General features: G+C 44.4%; 1 protein-coding gene across 3 annotated transcripts in view; it reads left to right on the top strand.

Annotated features, from left to right (window-relative positions):
- Positions 1–8,166, top strand: part of GTF2I (general transcription factor IIi) — an 80,274-nt gene extending 72,108 nt beyond the window's left edge. For 2 of the 3 annotated variants that reach the window (XR_004643367.1, XR_004643366.1), the window contains exons 31-36: positions 594–622; positions 2,326–2,421; positions 4,886–4,924; positions 5,457–5,532; positions 6,074–6,110; positions 7,097–8,166. Coding sequence is in view for 1 of the 3 variants with exons in the window: in XM_034752230.1 (XP_034608121.1) it covers positions 594–622; positions 2,326–2,421; positions 4,886–4,924; positions 5,457–5,515 (223 nt within the window). In the remaining 2 variants the exon portion in view is untranslated. The remainder of the gene's footprint in view (positions 1–593; positions 623–2,325; positions 2,422–4,885; positions 4,925–5,456; positions 5,533–6,073; positions 6,111–7,096) is intronic. The other variant, XM_034752230.1, reaches the window with a different exon arrangement.
- Positions 8,167–26,055: the final 17,889 nt, after the last annotated feature.

The following is a 26,055-nucleotide window of genomic DNA, read 5'->3' as shown; positions in this document are numbered from 1 at the left end:
GAACTCACAACCCGGGGTTTAGCAGGCCAAAGCTCAAACCACTAAGCTATCCCTCCCCCCTATTTAATTTTAGTTTAATCAAGAAATAAATGGTTTTGCTTATACAGTGGAATAAATGAGATTTTGGAATCTATACAGATGATGAATCAAGAAAGTGAAAACATAAACACTTAGATTCTATTCTGGTTTACAAGGGATCAAATCCAGCAGTTCTGTTAGCAAGCAAGGAGTTTCTAAAAAGTGAATTTAGAGAGGTCCAAATTTTGCAGCTCTTAATCAAGATTGATTTTGAGCTTATGAGTCTTGATCAATATAAGAACATGCGGTATTTTGGCCCAAGTGAAGATTTGATTCTCTTAGCAACTGTTTGAAGGAAGGACTTGCACCTTATTATCAATGTAAAATTGACACAGTCTGCTGGATAAACCACTCTGCTCCAGGCGGAACTATGCTAGAACATTGCAGTCCCTCCTTTTACTTTGTGCTCCGCTATGAACCCTCAGGTGAGGCCCTCCATAAGAGGGAAAGATTGTACAGTAAAAGTGATCTTAGAAACATTAAGTATTCCTTTTATTTTATTTTTTTTTACACAGGCCTTTTCCAGGACTTGTGATTAACAACCGTAAGTATTCCATTTTTGTCACTTTGAATTCTACTCATGTATCACTCCACAGGGCATGCTAGATGATTGTAGCATTATCCCAAGGTGGCAGAAGGTCCAGAGCATTAACTGCTAAATATGGACAACTTATTTCGTTAGTACTTAGTCAGGAAATCTAAATATGCTTGGTTTATTTATAGGAGGGCCTGACTTACAAAACCACATGAGCTCAGTGATAGCTTAGAACTTGCACGGTTCATCCTGCAGGATCCCAGAGCGTGTTAGAAACATGATGAAGTCAGTTACAGACTCGTACAAGATTTTCTTCACCTCAGGTGTGGCTGCATTTCAATAGCAGTTGACATGTGGGAGCTTTTCAGTAGCCACACAAAGGCATTGGAGTGAAAAATTAAGTGTTCAGCTGAGAATTTAGGGAGACGGAATGTAATTATCCAATTAGGACTTTGGCCAGGTCACCCAAATATTGTGAAAAATGCCCAGGTATTTTCAGTTATCTAAAATAGTCATGATCTTGGTTTTAAGCCTCATTTGAAAAACAGTACCTCTGGTAGCACAGCATCCCTTAGAATCATAGAATATCAGGGTTGGAAGGGACCTCAGGAGGTCATCTAGTCCAACCCCCCGCTCAAAGCAGGACCAATCCCCAACTAAATCATCCCAGCCAGGGCTTTGTCAAGCCGGACCTTAAAAACCTCTAAGGAAGGAGATTCCACCACCTCCCTAGGTAACCCATGCCAGTGCTTCACCACCCTCCTAGTGAAAAAGTTTTCTTAATATCCAACCTAAACCTCCCCCACTGCAACTTGAGACCATTACTCCTTGTTCTGTCATCTGGTACCACTGAGAACAGTCTAGATCCCTTGTCAGGCGCTGAGCCATTGGTATACTACAGATTCAGAAGGCAAACCCCTACCATTACTTCTCTCTCACCTGGATTGAGCCTCAGACAGCTCTCATCCATTGCCCAGTCTCCCCTTTACATTGGATAAGATCATCAACTGCATCAGCTGGAAGTGGCAGTGTGCTCTACTGACTTCAGTGCCTTTAGGATCTTCTCATTGACTCTCCCATTGGCCCCATATATCCTGTGTCACCATCTGAAAGATCCCTCCATTCAGAAGAGCAATTCCTGGCAGGGGTTCCAGAGAATTGTCTGAGGGGCAGAAAGGACCCACTTAAGAGCAACCTGTCCACTGCTACATATAACTGCAGGAGTCAATAGCATAACACATCAATGGCAATTGAGAACAGCTGATAGACGCTTGATTTTCTTCCAGCACGGAAGGATATTGATGATAGGATCACGTCCTATTTCTTTCCCATACAAATGTCTGTCATCAGGTCCTCAATGGTCAAGGCAATCTGAGGTGTCTAGATACAGAGAGAATTGTCTATTACTTCAATAATGTTAGTGGTCTTGCCATTCGTTTTATACTATCCTTTGAAAACCAGTCTTGTTTAGCATTATAAAGGGTGATGTTAGCGCAGGGGATTATAACGAATCTTTAGGTTCTGAGGGAAGAGAAGTGGAAAACACTTGTATCGAGCAGAAGAGGGTATATTATTCAGTTACTGTGAATATAACTTGTTTATGCAACAGGTTCACAGGGTTGAGCGTACAATAAAATATAAATGCCATTTGACTGTTTGAGGGGCCTTTTCTTTTTAAACCTAAACAGTTGACCGTATTTATTCTCTCTCAGAGTTGATGGAGAAAACTGAATCAGAAACACCAGCCAAGGCACCAGCACCGGCTCCGGCTCCAGCTCCAGCTCCGGCACCGGCACCAGTAGTACAAGGTGAATATAGAGGTGTAACAAATTGCTTTTTGAAGGGCAATAGGAGTCAGATTCTAGGGCTTGCTAACTAATGAAATTGTTGCCCGATGATGGGCTGTATTCTAGGCATGTAAAGGCGGATGATGTTGATATTCCAGATTTTACTTTGAAAGAGTGTCTGCTCTGGTAATTAAGGATTTTAAAATCTGAATAGGAAGAAACATTGCTCCCTTTTTAATTTTGGGTTTTTTTTGTTAGTTCTCTGACTTGATTTTTTTTTTTAATGTCACCAGTAAGCAGGAAGGATGAGAGGCAGCATATAAAGCCCTTCCTTCCTTTTTTTCTGTGTTTGTGTTTAGTTCAAAAGTCTGAGCATACTTTGGTCAGATCTTAGTTTAACCAAACCAATTAGCCCATCACTTTCAAGGAACAAATGTGGGTGCAATACATTAGGATGAAGGCAGTGAGATCTCTCTTTATCCTGCCCCTGTAGTCTCTGTTCATATCTTCTGCAGCACAGTAACTGCTTAAAGGCAACAGAGAGTCCTGTGGTACCTTTAACTGCTTGTGTATCTAGAATGCTGTTCATATATCTAAATCTTCACAAAGAATTTAGCAGAGTTAATTGTATTTACACTACTGAGTGATTAACTAGTAAGCAATATACCTTTTGACTTTAAGTGAATTTGAAGTTTCAGATACATTTTTGATGTCCATTTTGAAAACCTGCTGCCCCAAGTTATATGTCTTTGAATAGAATAGACTTCTCCACATAGTGGGATTAGACCATAATTGTTGAGAAGTGAGATCCTAGACCAAGAAACAGGGCCAGGTTATAAACTCCCTGACTCCTAAGGGGTAACTCACCACTACTGCAGGAGCTGTAATTACAGAGGAAAATGCCGACTCCTCTATTACATTTGCAAGACAGAGGAGCTACAGGAACATAGTAGATGGCAACTAGTGAGAACTGCTTACAGTCAAGTTTATCTAAGTGCCCATAGACACTTAATTACATTGGTTAAAAAAAATCCTGAAGCTTTCCTAACACTTGATTATGTGGAAAATACAGATCATTTACACACTGGGTAGATAAAAATTGATTAAAAAAAACTGATTTTTTAATTTATTTAAATTATAATCTTTTTCTTTTTAAAAATAAACCTGTTTAATATGAAATCTGAATTTAATACATATAAGGCCTGAACTACTTATAATCTCAGACAATTAAATAAAAAATAAATATGCTGTATCATGAGCCTTTATGAAAAACTTTGAGTTAAAGGCTGCTTTTCTGTATAAAGAAAGGTGCTTTTCCCCTACTTCTAACTTTTGAGATCAAGCTTATTGGCACAGTAGGGTGGTCTAAGTAACTTAGGAGTCTGATTTATTTTCAAGAGACTTAGTTAAATTCCAGTCACTTTCACTTAGGCATATTTTAAAACTTTCCCAGGCTGACTTGAAATAATTGGTTTAATTCACTGTTTGCAGTTAATCCCTCTGTTTAATCAACATTTAGTTGTAAATTTGAAACATGTTTTGGAAACGAAAGGATCTTGTATCAAAACATTTCCGTTTTGTTTAAAAAAAAAAAATTTTTTTATGCTGTTCAGTGTATTGAAATTCCACTTGCGGTCCTAATGCAGCTTGATAACAATCATGAGCAAAAAATTAATTATCCAATAAATAAGCAATTTGTCATTCACTTATTTCTGACTTAATAAAAATGTACAGTTAACAAGAATCTGAAAATATTATGCTATATAATTAAATTAAGGTATATAGTTATAATGTATCCCTGTAGATAGCAAAAAGGTATACCAAATCTAGTGTAAAAGTTCTATTTAGCTGTAAATTAACATGTTTTCATGGTTATATCAATAGTCAGAATGCACCTTTCTTTAGAAAATAACTGATATACAGATGGAAAAGTTGATTAAAATCAGTGATTTAAATCAAGTCTTTCCACTTGCTGATTTAAATCAATCCACCCTGCTTACACACTTGCTAATAGATAACCCTGCTTAGAAACTACTTTAAAGAGGTCCCTTCTTCCCACATGTAAGATGACATAACTATGACCCTGAAAGCTGTTGTTTTGTTGATGTCAAGGTGTATATTTATTTAGTTAGTTTTGATAATGTTAGACCAAACTCTGTTCTCCATTCATGCACCCTTAGGCACACCATTGCATAATGAGTTTTTTACAATCCATTAAGACTCATGCATATGTACAGAGCAGTGAATCTCACTTAATACTCTGAAGGGAAAGTGGTGATGGCTTTTCTAATTTAAAAAGGGACATCAGATTTTACTTTTTAATTATCTTCAGCAGGTCACAGTTGTATCTTGGGCACAATATTTGAAAGTGATCATAGGAGAGAATATTCACTAGCTTTCCCAAGCCTTGCTGTAATATTTATCTTAAGCACATTGTTTAAACTACATGTTTGTTAATTTTATTATATATTTTTTTTCATTTAAGAGCCAGCTGAACCAAGCCAAATAGAAGTATCTGTAGAAGGTAAGTGACAGCTGTCACTTATTATAAAAACTATGTATTTTTGGTGATTTTAAATAAGGTTGCATCACTTCTAATAAAATTAAAAAGATAAAGTGGTGTTTAATCAAAACACAAGTCATTCTCTTTTGTTTCCTTCCTGGTTCTGCATGAAGTGTTGGTTTGCAGTAAAAATTTATTACTCCGATTTTGTTTTACAATGTTTATGAACTGTTCTTAATAAGTCATGACTTTATGTAGCTGTGTATTTGAGTGATGGCTTATATCCTAAATGATGTCTGTCTTTATTCAAAGCAGTTTTTCCCACAATTCACATGACTGAATGATTGCCATCACCAGAGAAAAGAAATAATTTCCATAGAAGTGCACCATTTTGAGCGCCTTTTTGCTATTTAATCATTTTAATCATTTGAATTTTAAGATACATGGATATTTTCTTAATATTCAGTCAGCAGTTATCGACTTTTCCAGTGCAATTCTGTCATTGATATTCATGAAACTTTGGTCAAAAAGATTCTTGTTTCTTTTTCAACAGATGTAGCAGAAACGGAAGAAAGTTCTCAAATAAAACAGGAGCCAGATCCAACGTGGTAGACCTTATCAATATTAGGGTAAAATAATTTAGTATCTGTCAAAATTAATAGTTATTAGGGAATAGTATTTTTACACCTCTTTGTAGGGAATGCACGTCATATGGCTAAGGCACAAGGCTGGATGTCAGGAGATTAGAGCTTTCTTACTGACTCTGTCATTGCCTTGGCTTGCGACTTTATGCAAGTCACTTTGTCTGTCTGGCTCACCCAGGTTGTATGCAGCTTAATTAATTAAAGCTTGTGAGGCCTTCAGATACAAGTTTGATAAGTGCCATAGTACTACCTATAAATAAAAATGGATTATGATTACATGCCTAAGGAGAACTAAGACTTAATTAATTAATGTTTGTAAAGAGTTTTGACATGCTTGGGTGCAAAGGACATTATTATTGTTGGTATAGCCTATATACTTGAAAATTGTAATTAAGCATGGTATTTCTTCTTCCTTTTAATATTGCCTGAATTTGAGAAACACATGGTGGAATAATTAGCTTTGATTAAAAAAAATGTGATTGCTGTTCATTTTAAAAGATTTGTTTCTTACTTTTTTTAACCTCAGAAAAATCTCAGTTCAAGTTTTGGGACAAAGATTCAGGGTAAATCTTATTTTATTTAGTTTATTTAACCATTTATCTAGTTTTTCCATTTCTCATTCTCATAACAAGATTCTGGTGGCAGTTGAAATTGTATTAGTTATGGTGTTATGCCAACAAATAAAAATATGCAGAGTTATAATTTACTCTTAGGGTTTACTTTGTTATAAACCATTCAGGAAAAAATGTTAAATATTAAGAATTATTATATCTGCACTAGTTTTTTGATGTTTGAATTTATTAAAAAGCTCTGAACAAAGTTTTTTTAGTTTTGAGCTTTGATACTTTTGTAACATCTGTCAACTTGATTGACCTAAAGATGGGTTGTATTTGTCTAGTACATTCGTACTATGATCTCCCTTTTTAAAAGTAAGAAAATGCTATTGACTATATTCATCACAAAGTTGATAATTTGAGGTTGAATATGAATAAAAATTTTCCATATCTGAGATCTGTTAGTCTGTCAAGCAGTATTTCAATGGTAGAAATTTCATTGCTTAAAATATTTAAGACAGACTGGACAAAGCATTAGAAAATTTTGGAAATAATCCTTTATTTTCAGGAAAATGGACTTAACCTAACAGATGTAAAAAGGTCTGTTGTAACTTCTGTTAACCAAATTCTACAGACCTCATTTGGTTTAAATTCCCATTGAAGCTTGTGGGAGTTTTGTCTGAGGTAAGGGCTGCAGGATTTGGTCTCTGGTTCTGTCTCACTCTAGCTACGTTACAATTGTACTCACCTAATGGATTCAACAGAGAATTTACATCAAGTGAAATGCCTGGGTAAAACCCTGTTTTAAGAGGGCACTCAAGCACATACTTAAACCCATTCTTATTCAGGAAAGCATGTGCTTGGGTACTTTCATGAATCATAGCCTAAATGAAGACTCGAAGAGATGTACACAAATTTCTCAAGTACTAGTATATATAGTAGGATACATAGCTGCAATGAAACTAACTTCACCTTTGTACTTTTTTCCTATCTAGTCAGAAGCATGCAGTCCGGAGAAGAGCTTGCTGGGACTGTCCTGAGCTGTGTAATATAATTGTATAAGAGAAGTACCTTCTATACAAACCCTTTTTGTACTTTTAGATAGAAATGTCTACTTTTTCAGCAGTTCTGTGAATTGACTTAAAGCAAAGAGTGACTGTAGATTTGGAAAGGTTGATTATATATTATAAGGATTAAATTTGAGGCAGCAATGCTGAAAAAATGACAGGGATTAATTCAGATTTTAAAAAAATCAACAGGAATTTAGACGCCGTCTACATTTCCCAGTAAAGTAGAATTGTACTGTGCCTGGATGCATCTCAGCTTTTGCGATGAAGAAAAATACCTACAGTAGTTCATTAATTTTCTGTTTTTGGAAAAAAAAAATAATGATTTTTGGTTCTTTCTCCTTAATGGCTGATTGGACAATACTATCTGTATATTTGAACTAATTTTTCCTATGATATCTATCTCAATTCATATGTTTTTCATAAATAAAGATGAACTCGTTCACCTGACCGTTAGTATGCATTAATAAAGTGGACTATGAAAAGGTCAGTATCTCAGTGTGTGGATGAGGAACAAATTTAAATTGAGCCCTTCTTCTATTTTGTTCCATTATTTCAAAGTAAAGAGTGTATGTTTTATCAGGACATCATACGGTTTATGTAAGAGAAGGGTCCAGTCTTGCAGTCCTAATGCAGGCAAAACTCCCATTGACTTATGTGATAGTTTTACATGAGGACTGCTGGATGATGCCCTTTAATTCGTTTAGAACCAGTTATGGACACTTAAGCAACTAAGCTGTTGTAAGACCTAGTATGTTGAGAGTTAACTTACCTGTAGTCTTTTCTGATTGCTCCCCACATCTTGTAAAAGACAAATGTAAGCGTTTTAAAATTTAACGAACCATAAGAGATGTAAAATGCTGGCTATGTGATAAGCTCTATAGAGTAAATATGGAGTATTGTAAAAATTTCTTTTTGGGGATGACTGCATTATGCACAAATGGGCAAATCTTATTTCCAGGTTGCAGAAAGAAATAAATTTCTCATGGTTTTCACGATTACCCATGCAGTATAAATCGATGTATTTTGCAGCAAATTGTTTTAGCTATAATTTAAAAAAAAATAGGTAAAATATGATTTAGCGTATTTATAAATACAGTTTAAATAAACACAATCCATTCATGCCTTTCTGACACAAATCCAACTTTACAGGTCTCTCTTTATTGCCTCTTTGAGGAAACTTTTTTGAAGGATCTAGTTTAATTTGGTATAATAAATGTATATGAACTTGGAATATATAGCAGAGGAAATATTTTAAAGTCACTGCCAAGATCTTTTCAGAACCACATGGTTTCTGCAATTCTAAAGCCACAAAGTATGTTGCAGTCATGCTTCTCCAAGAGCTGTAGAATCTTTTTTTTTTAACCTGTGAGATTTTTCAGAAGTGCTCAGTGTGGGTCCAGCTGGTCCCAGTGAAATGAATGGGAGTTCTACCATTGACTTCAGTGGGAGCAGAGTTAGGTTCATGCTGAGCCCCTTTGAAAAGACCACTCTAAGTTTCTAATTCTTGTAGTTGCAAAGAAAGGCTTCCAGGTATGAATCAAATTGAAATTGTTGTATGTGCTGCCTTCCTGATTCTGTAGATGGACTGTAGTCAGATGCATGTGAACTGCCCCATTCCACTAGATTTGTGTGTTAACTCTGAACCCAGCTGATGTCATTTCATTATTTAACCATTAAGTATTTCAGTGCTGATCATTATAATAGAAGTGTTCAATTAACGTTCAATCAACTTCTACGTAATTGTTTGACGTGCTAGATATTGGGACACCGGCCATTTGCATGGCAGCTGTCGCTAAAGTGTTGCTGGAATGGGGAATTAGTTTAAGTACCACTCAAAAATTTTGAGTCAATGCTGCCTCTGCCTCTAAGGAGGAGAAAAATGGTGCATCCCTTCTGCATGCCTCAGCTGCCTCCTGCATGCCAAAAATCTAAACTACCCTCTTCACAGCTGCTAAGCCTTCCAGCTTCTCTCAGCAATGCATTTTTGTACATTGCTAATGGAATAATCTATAGAAGAGTGAATACTCAAAATGTGGGAGTGGCACAAAAATCAATACTTAAAAAATCAGATAACATGGAAACTGCAGAATTTATATCCCGCTTGCTGCGGAGACTTGGGAAATTTATGCTCTTCCAACACAAGAACTAAAAAGGAAAACCAATGCAATAGTTATATTTAAAAAATAGGTGTATGTGCATTGTATCTGTTCATATGATGGCTTATGGCAGTGCTGTATGAAAGTCTGTACACATCATTCAGTCTCCAACACTGCTCTGTCAGAAGTGACAGAATCACTTCGGTTGTTTCAAATAGGTGTGAGTCACATACAAGAGAGAAATCGTACTGACAAAGTAATTGCATGAATTTGTACTATCCAGATATTGCATATAAATCCATTCTATATAATGTTATAATAGAACATCTGGAAAGTATGATAGCATGTGTGGAAAAATCGATCATTTCCAACGAGGTCTGTCACTTTTTGGGTCTGAGGGAAGATCATGCTCTAAAATGCTTGTCTGCACCTAAAAATTAGTGATAACTGTTACCAGAATCCTGAACATTTTTTATAGTAGAGAAATATTGAACAGTCTGCCACACACTTGAATATTTCCATCTCCTCCTGAGGGGAGTCCGTTTCACCTAAACAAGAGTCTTGTTCCTGATGGTCTAGGGGTTCAAAATTCTAGAGAGAGAATTAACCTTCAAAACATTGCACTTAATGGATTTTATTTGAGATCATGCTTAGCCACTAGGTGTCAGTTAATGCTCAGTGCTAACTGGAGTACATTTCAGCTGCTGGGTTCATGCCTATCCCTGGAGCTTTGAAGATTCCCAGATACAAACTGAGCACCAGCCGCTCCATTTCATTTTCTCATTGTCTCCTCGCTGTTGGGGGGCAGGAGGGAAGGCATCCACCACATGTTGACAATTTTTCATCAGCCGTTAAAGCATTTAGTGTCTTTTGCACATCCCAATTGCCATCTGTGAAATAAACAAAGACCCTGTGATTCTGGATTGAATTAGGTTTTTACCTTAACTTAAAGAACAGAAACAGAAATTGCCTTTGGACCAGACACGAGCAGAGTTTCATACTCCTTTAATTTCCAGGCGTTTCAGCACTTGTTACAGATGGATCAGGACAGAAGAGAGGCTAATTCTAATCCTACAAGGTTTTAAAGCTCCACCATTCAGTCTTTAATAACTTCATTAATTGTCCAGAGTATTAAATGTCTGTGTCCATGCATAGGCAAAAGCTGATGGATGTGATTGTAGTAAGGGGCCATACAGTTGAAAGCTGTCAGCCATAGTGCCCGTTGCATAGCCCAGGTAAGCATTTCTACCTGTGTAGCACTTATGACCGATCCCAGACCCAAGATAACTGAAGGCTGAAAGGGGAAACATAAAGTGAAAATATTCTGCACTATGTCTGAAACCCGCCTTCTAGATAGTGCCAATACCTTCTTAATTACAGCTGTTAATTTCAAATGAATACGCTTAACATGGACTTCAGAACCTATGAGCAAACAATTCAAACAAAGGCACCTAAATAAGCCTTCTGATTGTTCAGGTTGCTGGCCACTGTAGTCCCCACTGAAGTATGTAAAACTCTGAAGTTAGCGGGAGCTGTGGGTGCTCGGGAGCTAAAAATTAGGTCACTTTAGGTACCTTTATGCACGCATGTTTGAAAACTGTAGCCTGTCTGCTTACGTACTGTAGTACGAGTTTGGGTTATTTTTCAGCCTGAATCATCGCTCCCTTGAAAACTTGCTGTACTCAAATTATATTGCTTCCTATCATTTTGAAACGTAAAGTAACTACTGCTCATGCGCTGGAGAGGCAAATGAAGTAGGAGTGAGGGTATGTTTCATGTCCCATTATAGAAGCCTCCGTTAGAGCCAGAAGTCTAGTTTCATTTTTGCCTCATGCTAAAAGTGGGGAAACAGGAAGGAAGATACTAAATAATTTCCTGGCACACAGTGACTTTCTGCAATTCAGTTTAAATTTGGTATGGACTTAGGCTGCAATTGGAAACTAAAAGCATTTTTCTACTGAAAACTGCTTTTGTATGAGTATGATGACACTACCCGCTATTAATAAAGTAGAAATCAAATCACATAATACAGTGAAGAGGGTGGATAAAGTTGAATTTGTTTGAAATATTTCATAGTTGTAAAATTGTGTATCGTATGCTTTGGAAGAAGGACCCTTCTTAAAGTAACACTAAGAAACCATGTTTACACAGTTACCTACATCTTTACCACCCCAGGCTAGACTACTGCAGTGCATGCCCTATAGTGATACCCTTGAAGTTCAGCAAGAAGCTGCAGCTGTACTTGGGTTTGTGGCAACCAAATAATAAAGGTGCCATCCCAGCGAGCAGTACAGAATGCAGTTATCTGCCTTTTATGGAGGCAGGCAGATGTGTGCATACCTCTGCTCCAATCTCTGTTGGCTCAGTATTGACTCCCAGTGTTCAAAAATTATGAGTTAAACTCACAAGATTGGCTTAAAGATCTTAAGAATTAAATTTGGCGTTTGTGTTGTGGTTAGGGTTCATGTTTTCAAGCTTTTCCCTGCAACAATGAGGGCTGGAAACTTTGTAATTGGAAGCTGAGTGTAATTCCATGAGCGGGGTCTGATTTCTAAAGCTGAGGGCTCTGGCACATTAGTACAGAAGATGACCTCTGTCACCCTGCTCACCACCCTGGCAGCTAACATCAGGGCCAGTCGCTTGATACTAGAACCTGAGGCCCTGGCTACTAGGAGCGAGCAGTTGAACCAGTGCCAATTTTAGATGAACTGCATCAGTGCAACATACCCAGATTTAGCAGTGTGGTTCCATTTCGTAAGGTGCCCTCTGTCTACATTAGGCATTTGCACCCAGGTAATTATAGTGATGTGTTTAGACCAGTGCACGTTTCTGTAAGGCAGACAAGACCGAAGTGTGAACTCTCCATTTACAATGCCAGGACTGTGTCTACTGAAAGGCCATGCGTGCCTTCCCTTTGGTATTCTCTTCCTTTACCCTTTGCTTCCATCCTCCCCTATTTTTGTTCTGCACCTCAAGAGGGGGATTGGTCCTGCTTTGAGCAGGGGGTTGGACTAGATGACCTCCTGAGATCCCTTCCAACCCTGATATTCTATGTATTTGGTAGGCTTGTTCAATACATGATTCTACTGTATTCCTATTTCTTCTCATTATCTCAGGCTCCGTTTACACCAGGGGACTCAAACTCCCGGCCCGCGGGCCATCTTTGGCTCAAGAACCTCCCCATGTGGCCTGTAGGGCTCCAGCAATTTGGGGGCTGGGTCTCGCCCACCTGCTGCCCCTAGGTGCTTCCTCCTTTCCCCTTGTCCCCAGAGCAATTTTAAAATGGCCTGGGGCCCTGCCCACCACCAGCAGCACCACAGTGGAGCTGAGTGGATTCCTGCCCACTCAATCCACGTGTCTGCCAGCCCATCCCTGTGGCCCAGGGGCGGGGCTGTGTCTGCGCGCTGCCCTGGCCTCAAGCGCCCCGGCGGCCACTGGGATGCTGTGGGGGTAATGCCTGGAGGCAGCAGGGCACAGAGGCCCCGCGGCCCGCCTTGCCTAGGAGCCCCAGGTAAGCACTACAACCCTCCACCCCTTTCCCCCAAACTCCCTCCCAGAGCCTGCACCCCCTCACCACACACTCTCTTGCCTCCAAACTCCCTCCCACAGCATGCACCCCTCACCACACACCATCTGCCATCCCCACATTCCCTTCCAGAGCCTGCACTCCCTCACCACGCACCCCCTCATGCCGCCAACCTCCAACCCAGAGCCTGCACCCCTCCCCCCTCACCACACCCTTCCTCCCGCCCCCAAATTCCCTTCCAGAGCCAGCACCCCCTCACCACACACCCCTTATGCCCCCAAACTCCATCCCAGAGCCTGCAGCCCCTCCCCCTTGACCACGTACCCCCTCCTGCACTCCAGTGCCCTACCCCAGCTCTCCTCCCCAACCCAAACTCACTCCCAGAGCCTTAGGCAGGTGGGGGGCGGAGTTTGGGGGAGCAGGTTCTGGGTGGCATGAGTGACATTATTGGCCCGCTGGGAGGATTTGAGGACTGGCACTGGTCCTAAGGTAAATTGAGTTTGCGACCCCTGATTTCCACTGTTCCATTGCTTTCAACTGGAAAATAATACATAAACATTATGTACAATACATAATGAGGCAGCCCTAGCAACTGCTGGCCTGGATGGCTTTATGAACATCCCCTAAGTCCTGGAACTGAGGCCTTCTGGTAGCCTACAGGGGCTATCTTTACAACCATTGCCTACCTACTTGTGATAAATCAGGCAGCTTATTTATTTATATGTGGATCCCTGAGGTGCTGGGTTTGGGGGACATGGGTTAAGATGATTCAAGGCACTAAATATTCATTGTGTTGTGCAGCAGCGGTACCCTCATTGTCTGAGTTCTACGTGGCTGTTGACTGTCACACCTGAGATTCTAAATTGGCTTCAGCTGGGGCCTGCTGGCAGCAGGTGCCGGGGAGTGAGTGCCTGGCTTACAGAGCTGGACTCACTGAGGCAACGTGAAGAGACGTTGTTCTGCTGCCAACATTTCATCAGGTACCACAGACCTTTAGGGTGTGTGTGTGGGGGGGGATATCGGGGAAGGAAGCAGCTTCTTTCTGTGATGTGGGGGAACAGGGGGAAGGTGAGAGGATAGTTAAATGTATTGGTATCACTGTCCCATATACATGCCGCCTAGAAAGCAGAAGTGGTTGGTACATGGGGTTGTTCCTTTGAAGGACAGAAGAGGGGCGCGCTCATCCTGTTTCTTCCGGAGCTCTAACCAAGCAAGATTATGGCAGGAAATCCTATTTGGTTGGCCATTTCCTTCAGTGTTCTGTACTACAACCCAGAAATGGGGAAAGAAACAACATTTGCCCCATGCTATAAAGTATTTGCTCAACACACCCACTCTATTATAAAATAGGAGTTAATGCAAAGATTTCAATCAAATGTTACCACTGGCCAGTCTTTGGGCTCCAAAACTAGACCCCTTCTTGCCCACCACTGTGAATCCCCCGCCTGTTAAAATGCCAGCCTCAATGTACCTGTGTCTTGCAGCCTGTTTTAAAGGCTACCACGCTGGAGCTCTGGCGCAAGCGTTAGGAGTGAATTCCAAAGCCAGGGCCACTCCGCTCAGAAGCCCCTGCCACTTTGCAAAGAGAGAGAGAGAGACTGCCAGCTCTTCTCTGCTGCCCGCTACCAGGACAGGGCCTGGTCAGCCTGGCTTAGAACTTCATTTTAAGAGATCCTGGGGAGACTCTGTTTAGCTATGACTGTTGTGTGGGATAATATGCTGGGGTGGTTACCTTCAGGTCCTTGCATCATTTCTTCCAGACCCCTTCCTGGCACTCATGAAGTTAGAGGGTGCTCTAGTACAAAGGGGGCGAGGGGGAGGAGAACCCACCACGGAAAAGGAGACACATCAGCTGGAGTGCCTGTAAACTCCTGCCCTCCCTTAGGTAGAAGAGCTGAACTGTTGAGGGCTTTTTGTTTGTTTCCCTTCGGGGACTGGAGGTCTCCAAAGGGCACAGGGCCAAATGTAGCTAGGGTGGCAGTGGAGTGACCACCCCCCCTCCTTCCCAGCATAAAGTTGCCCCATAAACTCTACTGCTACCCCTGCAGGCTGTCAGGTAGCAAATGATGAGGAAGATGACCAAAACCCACAGGCTTTTGTCACTTTTCAGCTACGGTCTGTCAGCTATCCGTTGCTTGAGGGTGGGTGTAGTGAACTGGAAGTAAATGACTATTGCTACCACCGTGTCACAAGTTCCTTGGAAATCGGTCTCTCGTTGTTTCTTCTCACAATAAAAGCTGGGGAGGCATGCAGAGCCATCAGCTACGTGCGCCTCGCTTCCTGCCTCAGCTTGTGGTTGGTGAGGGAATGGGGTGGACGTTCCTCTTAACCTTCCCCTAAGTCTGAGCCCCAAGCAGGCCCCATGTTGCAATCTTCCTCCGCTTTCCGGGCTGCTTTGGACCCAGGTGATAAGGCCATGAATAAGCCCGAGGTTTTATTTTTCATTTGTTGTGATCAGTGCTGTACAAGAGAGCCATAAAGCCAGTTCCTGCCCCACAAAGAACTTGTATTAGAAGAGAGGGTACATGGGGAAATCCAGCAGAGAGAAATGTAGGCCCCGATACTGAAACCTAACCCACACTGAGAGACTTGCTAAAGTCAGGGAGACTGCATGTGGGTGCAGGGGACTACTCCCACTGCACGGACTGTGGGGTCAAGGCCTCAGGTGGCAGGAATCGGGCCAGAGAGGAAGGATGGTTGGGGATTAGCTTGGGACTTGGAAACCTAGGTTCAGTCCCCTGCCACAGACTCCCTGTGTCATGTCCCTTGGGCATGTCACTTAGTCTCTCTGTGCCTCAGTTCCCCAGCTCTAAAATGGGGATGATGGCACTGCCCTGCCTCATGAAGTAGTGTGAGGATAAATGCATTAAAGTTTGTGAGGCACTTGGGTACTGCAGTAATGGGGGCCATGTAAGCATGCACCCCCCCAACCCCAGATAGACACAATAACTGTCGGGGTTTTTATCCTGATGGTTTTGTGCTCGCTGCTTGAAGGGCAGCAGAGTGGACTTGGAGAAGAGAGGCAGGTAGCCAACTGAACTGGCATTAGGAGTTCATCCCATGTGTAGGGTGCTGCCTGGAAAAGGGCACAGAGGTGGGAGGAGGGAAAAGAACTGGGCTGGGTACCAAGTCTGGCGTTGTGGGCAGAACACAGGGGAATCTGGGCAGCTCTGGGTGGCATATACAGGTTTTCTTGGCAGGGATGGCCACTGCCACTGCCCAGCAGTATCTAGTGGGTGGGGATTGGAGCGAGGGTGTGGCAAGGCTGGCTAGATCCATGGCTGACATTTTTAGGGGCACCTTCCAAGGGTGAGATGTGGAGATGGCCTTAAAGTGTCAGGCTCATTTAACTGGTGCGGGAGGAAAGGTCTGGGCAGGAGCTCCCCCTAAAAACTCTGAGCCCTAGGTCGCTGCCTGTGTAGCCCATTCCTGGCACTGGCCCCGTTTCTTGGCACTCCTCTGGGATGCCCTGCCTTAGCCAGGTGGGGTGTTTCTGGACACACAGCACACACACACCATGTTCTCTCTCTAGCATGTCAGCGCAGGCCTGGTATCAAACCCGTCTGCTCTCAGTTCCCCTTTCTCTGTTTGAGGCTGTAAATTTGCTGAAGCCAAATTAAAATGTAAAACGGAGTCATCTCTCAGGTGGCTGGCCCTACCCTTTGCCACTGGAGTCAGCCAGAGCCCTGTTCCCGTCGGAGGACAAATGGGATGGCGCCGAGGTCCTGTATAAATGGGGTGCAGGTTTGAAACTCCCAGGGCAAGGAGGGTTCTCGGTATTGCAACATCAGCAAAATTGCTTCTGCTTTTTGCTTGTTCTGGCTTGCGCTGCAGCCCGAGGAGGTGGGTAGGTTTCAGCACCAGGGGCTTTTTGAGAGCAGCTGAGCCTTTTGGATTTTCCCCTTTGGTGGAATCCCTCTGGCCTGTGCTCATCCCTAGCCCCAGGGAAACGAAGCACAGGAAGAAGTTTTGCACAGACTCTCACTGAAGTGCCCTACCCCCTTCTAGAGCCTGCATAAAATATCACGTGGATATGGAAGGAAGCAGGACTGAGGGACGTTCTTTATCCTTCACCTCAGAACAATCCCTGTTATTCCTTCCCACCTGGTGAAAAAATGGTTGGGGGAGTTCCTGCAGCAGGACTGCGGTTGGTTCATCTGTGGACAGCTGGAGAGAAAAGACGGACTGTTACAGACTTTTATTGTTACCTCATCCTCCCAACCACCCCTGCTCAGTGCATGTGTTTCATTTACTTATGGCATCCTATCTGACGTGTAGCTAGTGAGCCATCTGGGGTAGGGATTTGTGTGGGGCTTAGATCAGTGGAGCCCAGGACTGGTGTTCCTAGGTACTAGCGCTGTACACATAGTAATAGACTTGTATGTGGAAAACTGAGAGGAAGGATGGTCCAGGGGTTAGGGCACTAGCCTAGGACTTGGGAGACTTGCCTTTAGTGCTCTGCTTTGCCACAGGCTCCCTGTGTGACCTTGGGTAAGTCAATGAGCCTGTGTGCCCCTTAGTTCCCCATCTGCAACAGGGAGAAGAGCACTGCCTGGCCTCCGAGGGATGGTGTGAGGCTGAAGACATTGAAGATTGTGAGGTGCTTGGAGCTGGGGGCCAGAAAAGTACCATTTCTAGATCGAAAATTCCTAAGGCCCTGCTGATGCCACATGGGAAAGGCTGTGAACCATAGACTAGAGAGAAGCCTGAGTCAAACTCCCTTGAGCTTCGGGGAAAAAAATCACAGTCACAGGAGAATCCCAATAAAATCCCTTTCAGCTACCAACTCTAAGGATTTACTTTCATGTCCCTCTGCTAGCAACTTTCACTGAGAACCTCTGCTCCCTCGTTCCACTCAGCTCCTCACCCCTTCCTTACCTTGACATCAAGCCTGCTGTGATCTTTGATTTCTTCCCCAACCAGAAATATTTTCCTTCAGCCTGAATTACAAAACCCCAGCCATTAACTGGTATATCACGTCAGGGATCTTGTATTGTGGCTTGTTTGGTGGGCTACCTAAAGCTGGTCTGGATAAAGCACCGCTGTGTAGTTCCCATAGGGATGTTCCCTGTGGGACAAACACACTTTCCCCCCATTGAATTACTATGATTCTGGAATGCAAGGTTCACTTGGGCAGTGTAGGGTCCATAAAAAACCCACTGAGAAGCTTCTATTTACCTTGAAGTCAAGAGATTGGCCAACATATTTAAATTAGGTGACAGGAAATGCTTAAAGACAAAAATGTCTCTACAAAACTGAAGAATCTTCTACTGACGGCCAAGAAAGGTCCAGCATGGCTGCAGGTGACCTGGTTTCCAGACAGGTGGAACCAGGGAAGTCAGTGCCATTGTTTAGGCCAATCGTTAATGAAATCTCTCAGTAAGAAATGAAACCAGAGGCGGCACACCCTGTGGCTTGGGCATGTGAATGCTGCGTGTTCAGGGCAGGGTGTCTCATGTGAGTCCAGTGGCTTCGGTCCATGTGAGGATTTTGGAGCTCTTCCCAAGGGGGTGGAGGGAGGCGATTGTTTTGCTTCGCTGGTTTGGGCTGAGGGAAGGACAAGGACAAGTGCAGAGTCCTGCACTTAGGAAGGAAAAAACTCATGCACCGCTAGAGGCTGGGGACCGACTGACTAAGCAGCAGTTCTTCAGAAAAGGACCTAGGAGTTACAGTGGACGAAAAGCTGGATATGAGTCAGTAGTGTGCCCTTGTTTCCAAGAAGGCCAATGGCATACTGGGCTGTATTAGTAGGAGCATTGCCAGCAGATCGAGGGAAGTGATTATTCCCCTCTATTCGGCACTGGTGAGGCCACACCTGGAGTATTGCATCCAGTTTTGGTACCCCCACTACAGAAGGGATGTGGACAAATTGGAGATAGTCCAGCAGAGGGCAACGAAAATGATTAGGGGGCTGGGGCACATGACTTACGAGGAGAGGCTGAGGGAACTGGAGTTATTTAGTCTGCAGAAGAGAGGAGTAAGGGGGGATTTGATAGCAGCCTTCAACTACCTGTAGGGAGGGAGGTTCCAAAGAGGATGGATCTAGACTGTTCTCAGTGGTGGCAGATGACAGAACAAGAAGCAATGTTCTCAAGTTGCAGTGGGGGAGGTCTAGGATATTAGGAAACACTATTTCACTAGGAGGGTGGTGAAGCACTGGAATGGGTTACCTCGGGAGGTGGTGGAATCTCCATCCTTAGAGATTTTTAAAGCCCGGCTTGACAAAGCCCTGACTGGGATGATTTAGTTGATGTTGGACTAGATGAGCTCCTGAGATCCCTTCCAACCCTGATCTTCTATGATTGAGTTAGCCCGATCCAAAGCCCACTAAAGTCCAGTCCAGGCTAAAGACAGCAAACTCCTGCTTTTCTTCAGAGTAACCTTACCTCCTTGAAACTGCCAGAGGGAAAAGCCTGAACATCTTACTCTTACCTCTAACAGCATCTATGGTGTGGTCAGGTGCGTTGTTTGGAGTGACAGTTTTGCTGACTAGTGGCAGTATTTCTAGACGAATGCCTCTGAAATCTTTATGTTGCATCGTGCCCTCCGTAGGCTACGTAACTTTCGGAGACTGTCCCAATGTTAATGGAACTATGTTTTCACATCCTTCCCACCAGGAAAGCCAGGCTGAATTAGGACGGTGACTCAGCCTGTTCTTGGAGGGTGAGAATGATGATGATGAATACTGAGGAACCTCCAATGCTAGATGATGCAAATTGTTTTGAGGTCTCATATCACACAGTCCAGCAGTGCTGGAAACAGCTGCTCTATCCCATGATCCTGCAATGTCCTCTCTCACCCCTTCCCCAAGCCTGAGAACAATAGCCAGGCATGAGGATGACCTGTAGGATTATTCCTGTGCTGGGGATCACATGGACCCATTGCGCTCAGATTGTCTGGAAAGCCCCTCAAGCCAGCAGAAATCTCCCACTTTCATTAGTCCTTCCTGGCACTGAGGCTCTCGCATAGCTTAGAGCCCATGGAATTTCAGCTCGGAGCAGCTGTTGGTTGGAGACCCAAATCTGCCCTTCTAAATCAAAATGCTAGTGTTTCCTAAGCTAATGGGCCCCAAACATTACAGCTCCCAGCTGCAGCATCATGAGCCATTGCATGTGTCTGTGTGTTTTAAGTAAGGGTGTCTTTATAAAATTACCTTTTCCGGAGGAGGAGAAGAGCAGGAGAAATGAGTAGAATTGAAGGAGGTGATTTTTCAGAAGAGAAAGGATAGGAAGAGAAGACTGGAAAAGGAACAGAAGAGAGAGGCTTCTCTCCTCCGTTTGTCACCTCTCCATTCTCCTCCTATTCCTTCTCATCCCCTCCACACTTCGGCTCGTTCCTTATTCCTGCTCAAGGCCGGCGCAACCCCTTAGGTGACCTAGGCGGTCGCCTAGGGCGCTAACATTTGGGGGGCAGTGACTGCGGCAGCCGGATCTTCGGCCGCCCCGGTCATCATCGGCATTTCGGGAGCGGGACTGTCCGCCGCCTAGGGTGTCAAAAATGCTGGCGGTGCTCCTGTCCCTGCTGACCCGCCTACTTCCACATCCTCTCACCATCTAGCCACACTCTTCTCTTCTCTTGCTCTGTCTTCTTTCCACTTCCATTTTTGGCCATTAGGTGCTAAACCCAGATTAAAATAAAAAGGACCAGCCCTTCGGTGGGAGAACAAAGGAGACTAGACCCCCTTCCTCCCCACCCCATTCAGGTACATCATCCAATAATAGCTTAAATTTCATGAGAAGGTAATCATCATGAACGTTCAAGGCAAGGAATCATGTCAGTTCTTCAGACACAGGTTCAGCTGTGCTTTGAATGGTGTGACCCACAGGGCCAGTCCCAGACATTTGAGGAAATGAAAAATCTCGGCTGTGGCTGGATTTAACAGCAGATAATTCTCCCACGCGAGTTGTATGTTCAGACTGGAGAATAGGCTTCAACTTCCAATCTAAGTATGCCTGAGCTTTGAGAAGTGGTTCAAAATCTGAACCCAGAATTTCTGCCCTTTTGGATCCCAGCATCCCTCTCCCCACATGCACTTTGGGGGTGTCAGACATCCAGATCTAGACCCAGAGATAAATTTTGCAGACTATTTCTTGATCAAACTCATTGCCACTTTCCATCCCTCTCCCATTTCTTTTTTGACATGGACTCCACCCCTGCCCCTGCCTCTGAAGATGGGCCAGATTCTAATCTGCATTTTTACACAGCGTGACTTCAGTGGAGATACCCCTGTTTTACACCTGTGTAACTGAATCTGGATCTACCAGCCTCCTCTGAAATCCTTTACCTTGGAGGCATTACGTCTTCACCAACAGACTTATCACACAAGATCAGTTAGTGTGTTAAAGACATTTCATAGGCAGGGAGCGGTTTCCACAAGCCCTTTAAGGCTATGGGGTACCCTGGGAGAAGAACTTCTCCCCGTCTCTGACAGAACTGTACCAACTCCCTGTCTGTATTCCTGTACATTCTCCTAGTTACTGGGCATGGCTCCTCGCTGTTAGTGTGATGGTCTCCGAGGTGAGTGAGACCAGGTTTGTTAGAAAACACCTTTTGGCTTTGTAACACAGCCATGGCTTCTCTCTTCTCTACTGGGGTTAACCCTTCTGTGGCGGGGAGTAGCAGGCTCAGAGGTCCCCTGCTGGAGGCATCAGGGTCCTACCACACCCCTTCCCAGAAAGAAGCAGAGGAGTTGAGTCCTCCAAGTGGCCTAGAGAGGCTGTGAGGGCAGGGACTAGCCTATTAGAGGGTTGCAGGTTAGAAGAAGCTGCAGTGGAGACCAGAGTCCATTGCTGCCTGGAGCTGGAGGAGCGTGCATGGTGTTCCTGGTGGGTTGAGGGGACTGCAGAATCACAGACAGAGCAGTTGCTGGCAGGGACCAGGGGAGCAAGAAGGAGCTCCTGGCTGGCTGTTGGGACTTGCTGTATGCTCTTTGGTAAGGGTGAAGCATATGTGAAGGTGAAGGGGCTGCAGGGAAGTGACACAGGGAAATGTAGCAGCATCGTGAATGATCAGAGGGATGCAGTGGGTGGCTGCTATTCATAGGTTCCTTGGGCTGGGACATGGAGTAGTAGGTGGGTCCAGATTCTCCACGATTAGCCACTGGGGAAGCGGCCTGAATATTGGACTTTGACACACCCCTGGAAGAGGATCTGAACTATTAGTGACCCAGCTGGAGAGCTGGGGCCATAAAGGCCCAGAGAGGACAAAACCATTGCCTCCAAGGAGGAAGGTCTCTGTTGGACTGTTTACCCAGGAAGGGGTTCGTTTTGTTTGTGTTACCTACAGACTCTGTGGGACTCGGCTGAGTCACTGAAACCACTGACAGGGTCTCCCAAAACCGAGAGAGGTGCAGCCGTGCACCCAGCCAGGTGGCGATCGTGGGGGGTGGGTGCCGCCCCATTACACCTTCACTTAAATGAATGCTCTCTGAAGTCCTCCCCTTACACTCAGACATTAAGTCTAGGAGAGGCAATATACTTTGTGGTCCTCATCTGCACAGCATATCATGTTTACCAGAGCTGCTTTTTTATGGTTAACTTTCAGTCTGTTCCTATGGACAGTTTGGGGTAAGCTCTGGTCATAGGGTTTCTGTACCTGGTACATGAGTTCGTATAGTCTCTCTCCCAACTTGAAGGGACCCTGAGTCCTGTATTTTATGCTTTTTTACAGGAGCTAACGCCAATACCAAATCACCCATATCAAGGCTTTTTCACATGCCTTTTGCCATGTCCTACTTTTTGTACAGTTTGGCTCTTTTCAAGAGTATGCTGTGCCAGCTCCATTATGGATTTTAGCTCTTCCCTGGGTTTGAATACAAATTCAGTCACTGGTTCCCCTTCTGAGTCAATGTTACCTTCCCATGACTCTCTGACCAGGTCTAGGGGACCTCTGAGCTTCCATCCATACAGGAGGTCAAATGGGGAGAATCCTGTTGACTCTTGAGGTACTTTTCCAGAAGCAAACAATAGTTAAGGCAGTAGCATGTCCCTGTTCCGTTGCCTTCCTGTCCACACACATTGTCAGCATGGATAGAAGTGTCCCATTAAATCTTCCAGCTAACCCATTTGTTTCTGGATGACATGGGGCAGACCATCATTGTTTTACCCCCCACCTTTTCCATGACTCAGAGAATACATGGGACCTGCTAGCAAAGTCAACTACTACCAATATGTACTGTATGTTTTTCCATTTCTGGGCAGCTTAGGGGATGGTCTCTAATGGCCGTGTGAACCCTATGGAATGCTGCTCCAATTAGAGGCAATGGTTGCAACGGGCTTTGCAGAGACTTCCCATCTTTTTCCACTTTTGGCACAAGTCACAGGACTTACAATATTCCTTTCTGTCCAGGATTATAATGGGCCAATAAAAATTCCTCTTAAGCCTTTCAATGTCTCTCCACTCCTGGATGGCCAGCGAATGGCAGTCGTTAGCTACCCACAGTAATGCTGCCCTGTGCTTTTGGAGGAATAGGTGTTGTTTGTAGGGCTCCTCAGGGCCCTTGTTCTTTCCCACTGGGGCTTCCTTAAATATCCTACCCTCCTCCCTATTATCCTCTGCAGGGGTGGTGCTATGCACTGCTTCCTTAATGATCTCTAGGGAAGTGTCTATTCCTGACCCTTAACAAAAGCTCTTTGCAGCGCCCCCTCTCTGGGAATGTGTCCCTGCCCAGCAAAGGGGCTTTCCCTGTCCTCTCTGTCTCTTCCTCTGCTGGGCCAGGCAAAAGGGCCTCTGGGGTGCACACTTTCCAATGGCACAGATATGATGTCATTTCCAGCCAGAGTCTGGAGGGATACCATCCCAAATTCCCACGGTCAGAGCATATGTCGCCACCTTCCATTCCAACTCTGCCTAGCCTCAGGATGCTGTGGCTTCACAAGTTCCCATAAAGAGAAGTCTGACATGCTCCCGGGGGAAAACGTCAGACTCTCTGACCATCTCCCTTTTAACCAGTGCAATCTGCACAGCCATATCTCTCTGGGAATAGCATACCCAGCCATCAGCCTGGGCATCTTCAACGAACATCTTGTCCACCTCCATAGGTTCAGACCTTACAAAGTTTACTAACACCACCTTTAGGTCCTGAGGTCACAATAGATGTGTTAACCTGGGCAAGATAGGACATGAGCTTCAGGCGGTATCTCCTCATATGCGTGGTATAGGCATTTCCTTGGGCCTACGTCCTAGACCAGAGGTTTGTAACTGGGTTACTTGGGGGGTACCTGTTTGGGGTATATTTGGCCTTGGCTTCCTCCCGTGATCAAATCTGGGCCTTTCTCCTTCGTTTTGGGGGTTTCTTTCAATCCCCAATACAAATCGGCAGCCCGCGCAGCCACCCACACTATGTCAGGATGCTTTTCCCATAGGGCAGCTCTGATTTCATCTGAACAAGCATTAAAGAAATGTTCCTGGGCAAATATATCAACCAATTTCTCATAATCCCCTTCTGCCCCTTTAGTTTTTGCCCATATTTTCCCTGTAATCACACATTTTATGCATAAACTCCTCGTGATTGATATTGTCATGCTTCTCTAGGTCCCCAAACTTTACATGATATGATTCTGGAGTAATTTGAAACCTTAACAGCACAGCTTGCTTATATTTATCATAGTTCATTGCTTCCTCCTGGCCCAAACCAGTGAAGACCTGGAAATCTTTACTGAAATTTTGGGGATCAGTGTAGACCATTATTTGTCCTTAATGATGCCACTGGCCTGGCATGTTCTTACAAAAGCAGTTAAGTATCTATACAGGCTGTCCCAGCTGGGTGATTGCTGGGGGTGGGGTGGGGGATTACCTGTAGGCTGGGGAATACCTTTCTGCTGCTCCAGCACTCTTAGCTGCATTTTCTGTGCCTCCATCGGCCGCTGGTATGCTCACTCCTCTGCTTCCATCGCCTCCATTCGTCACTGGTGGGCCCGCTCCTCTGCCCCCTCGATAGCTTTCTCCTCTTGCATTCTGAGCTCTGCCCGCTGAAGGTCATATGCCACTTCGTCCCTGCAGAGCTGCCATCTGGCCAGCCCTCAGGGAATAAGGTCTGGCTGGTTTCCCAAGCCTGGTCCATCTCCCTCATTCTACTCCTCCCGTTCAAAATACTTAGCACTTGATCCTTTGATTTCCCCCGGGGGAGGACCATATTTCAAACATACGCTCCCACGCTGCTGTTTGTCCACGGTGTCCAAGCACGCTAGCGGGCTCACTTCCCCCTTTCTGTGTTCTGTTTCCCTTAATCCAAAACAAACAAAAGAAAATCATAAACCTTGTACTTTGTTCCCTCATTGGGGTCTGTTACTGCAAGTGTGTGGCATGGTTGCTGATATTGGGTGCAACTCCATGTAACGACTACGCCCTGGGATGTTTTGGGGATCACCCCAACCTCTACGGGGTTCTCCCTTGTAACTTTGGGTGCCTTAATGTCGTGCTGCTAATGCTCAGAGCTCTGACCCCAGTAGCCAGCCTATAAGCATAAGGGTCTCACCCTGGCTTCCACCTGCTGGTGTCCTCCGTAGCCCTTTTAGTCCAGATCTGTCTCCCTGAGTTCTTAACTACCAGACACTGGGACTTTTCCCTTCTGGTTCATCGCCCCTGAGGGAGTAAAACCTGCCCCAACTTATCAGTCGCCGGGGGGCTGCAGATTGCACAACAGGGCTGCGTAGGGAATGTGTATGTAATCGAAATGTCACCGACTCAGAGATGAAATAGTGCGGAAAAGCAAACCCAAGTTACACCGAAAAGAAACACAAAGATGCAACCTCAGGCTTTCCACGACTGTATTAGCTCAGTTCCCTTTTCTAGCGCAAACTACCTGTTGCCTCTGGGCAGTTTCCCAGCATGCCCTCTGCCCTCGCGGGGAGCCAGTGTTTCCCAGACAGCCCCCTGCTCAGATGTTTCTGGATTGCCTTCACATCCAAGAAACCCTTCCCTTGTAACAGAGATAGCAGGGGTTTCCTTTCTCTCAGCCCATGGTAATTCATGCTTACCCAGACTGGGGGAAGCGCCCTCCTTCCTTAGTTTCCCAAGACAGGTTTCCTTGTCATGCTCCACCATTGCCTTTCCCTGGGTTGTACGATGCTCAATGCTTGGAGTTAGTTTCATGTCAACCACCAGCATGGGAGGGGCCCCTCCCTGCATCTCCCCTCTCCCCCAACTGCTGCACTGTGATGCTGCATTGCGCCCTGGTTCCCATGGCAATGTTCTGCACATGGACCCCTGCCTACATTCATAACCCAAACCTGCACACACACCTCCTAATGACCATCACGTGC

Source organism: Trachemys scripta, chromosome 18, assembly GCF_013100865.1.
Source record: "Trachemys scripta elegans isolate TJP31775 chromosome 18, CAS_Tse_1.0, whole genome shotgun sequence".
NCBI classification, from domain to species: Eukaryota; Metazoa; Chordata; order Testudines; family Emydidae; genus Trachemys; species Trachemys scripta.
Note: the sequence above shows the minus strand (reverse complement) of the source record. Positions and strands in the feature narration are given on the sequence as shown.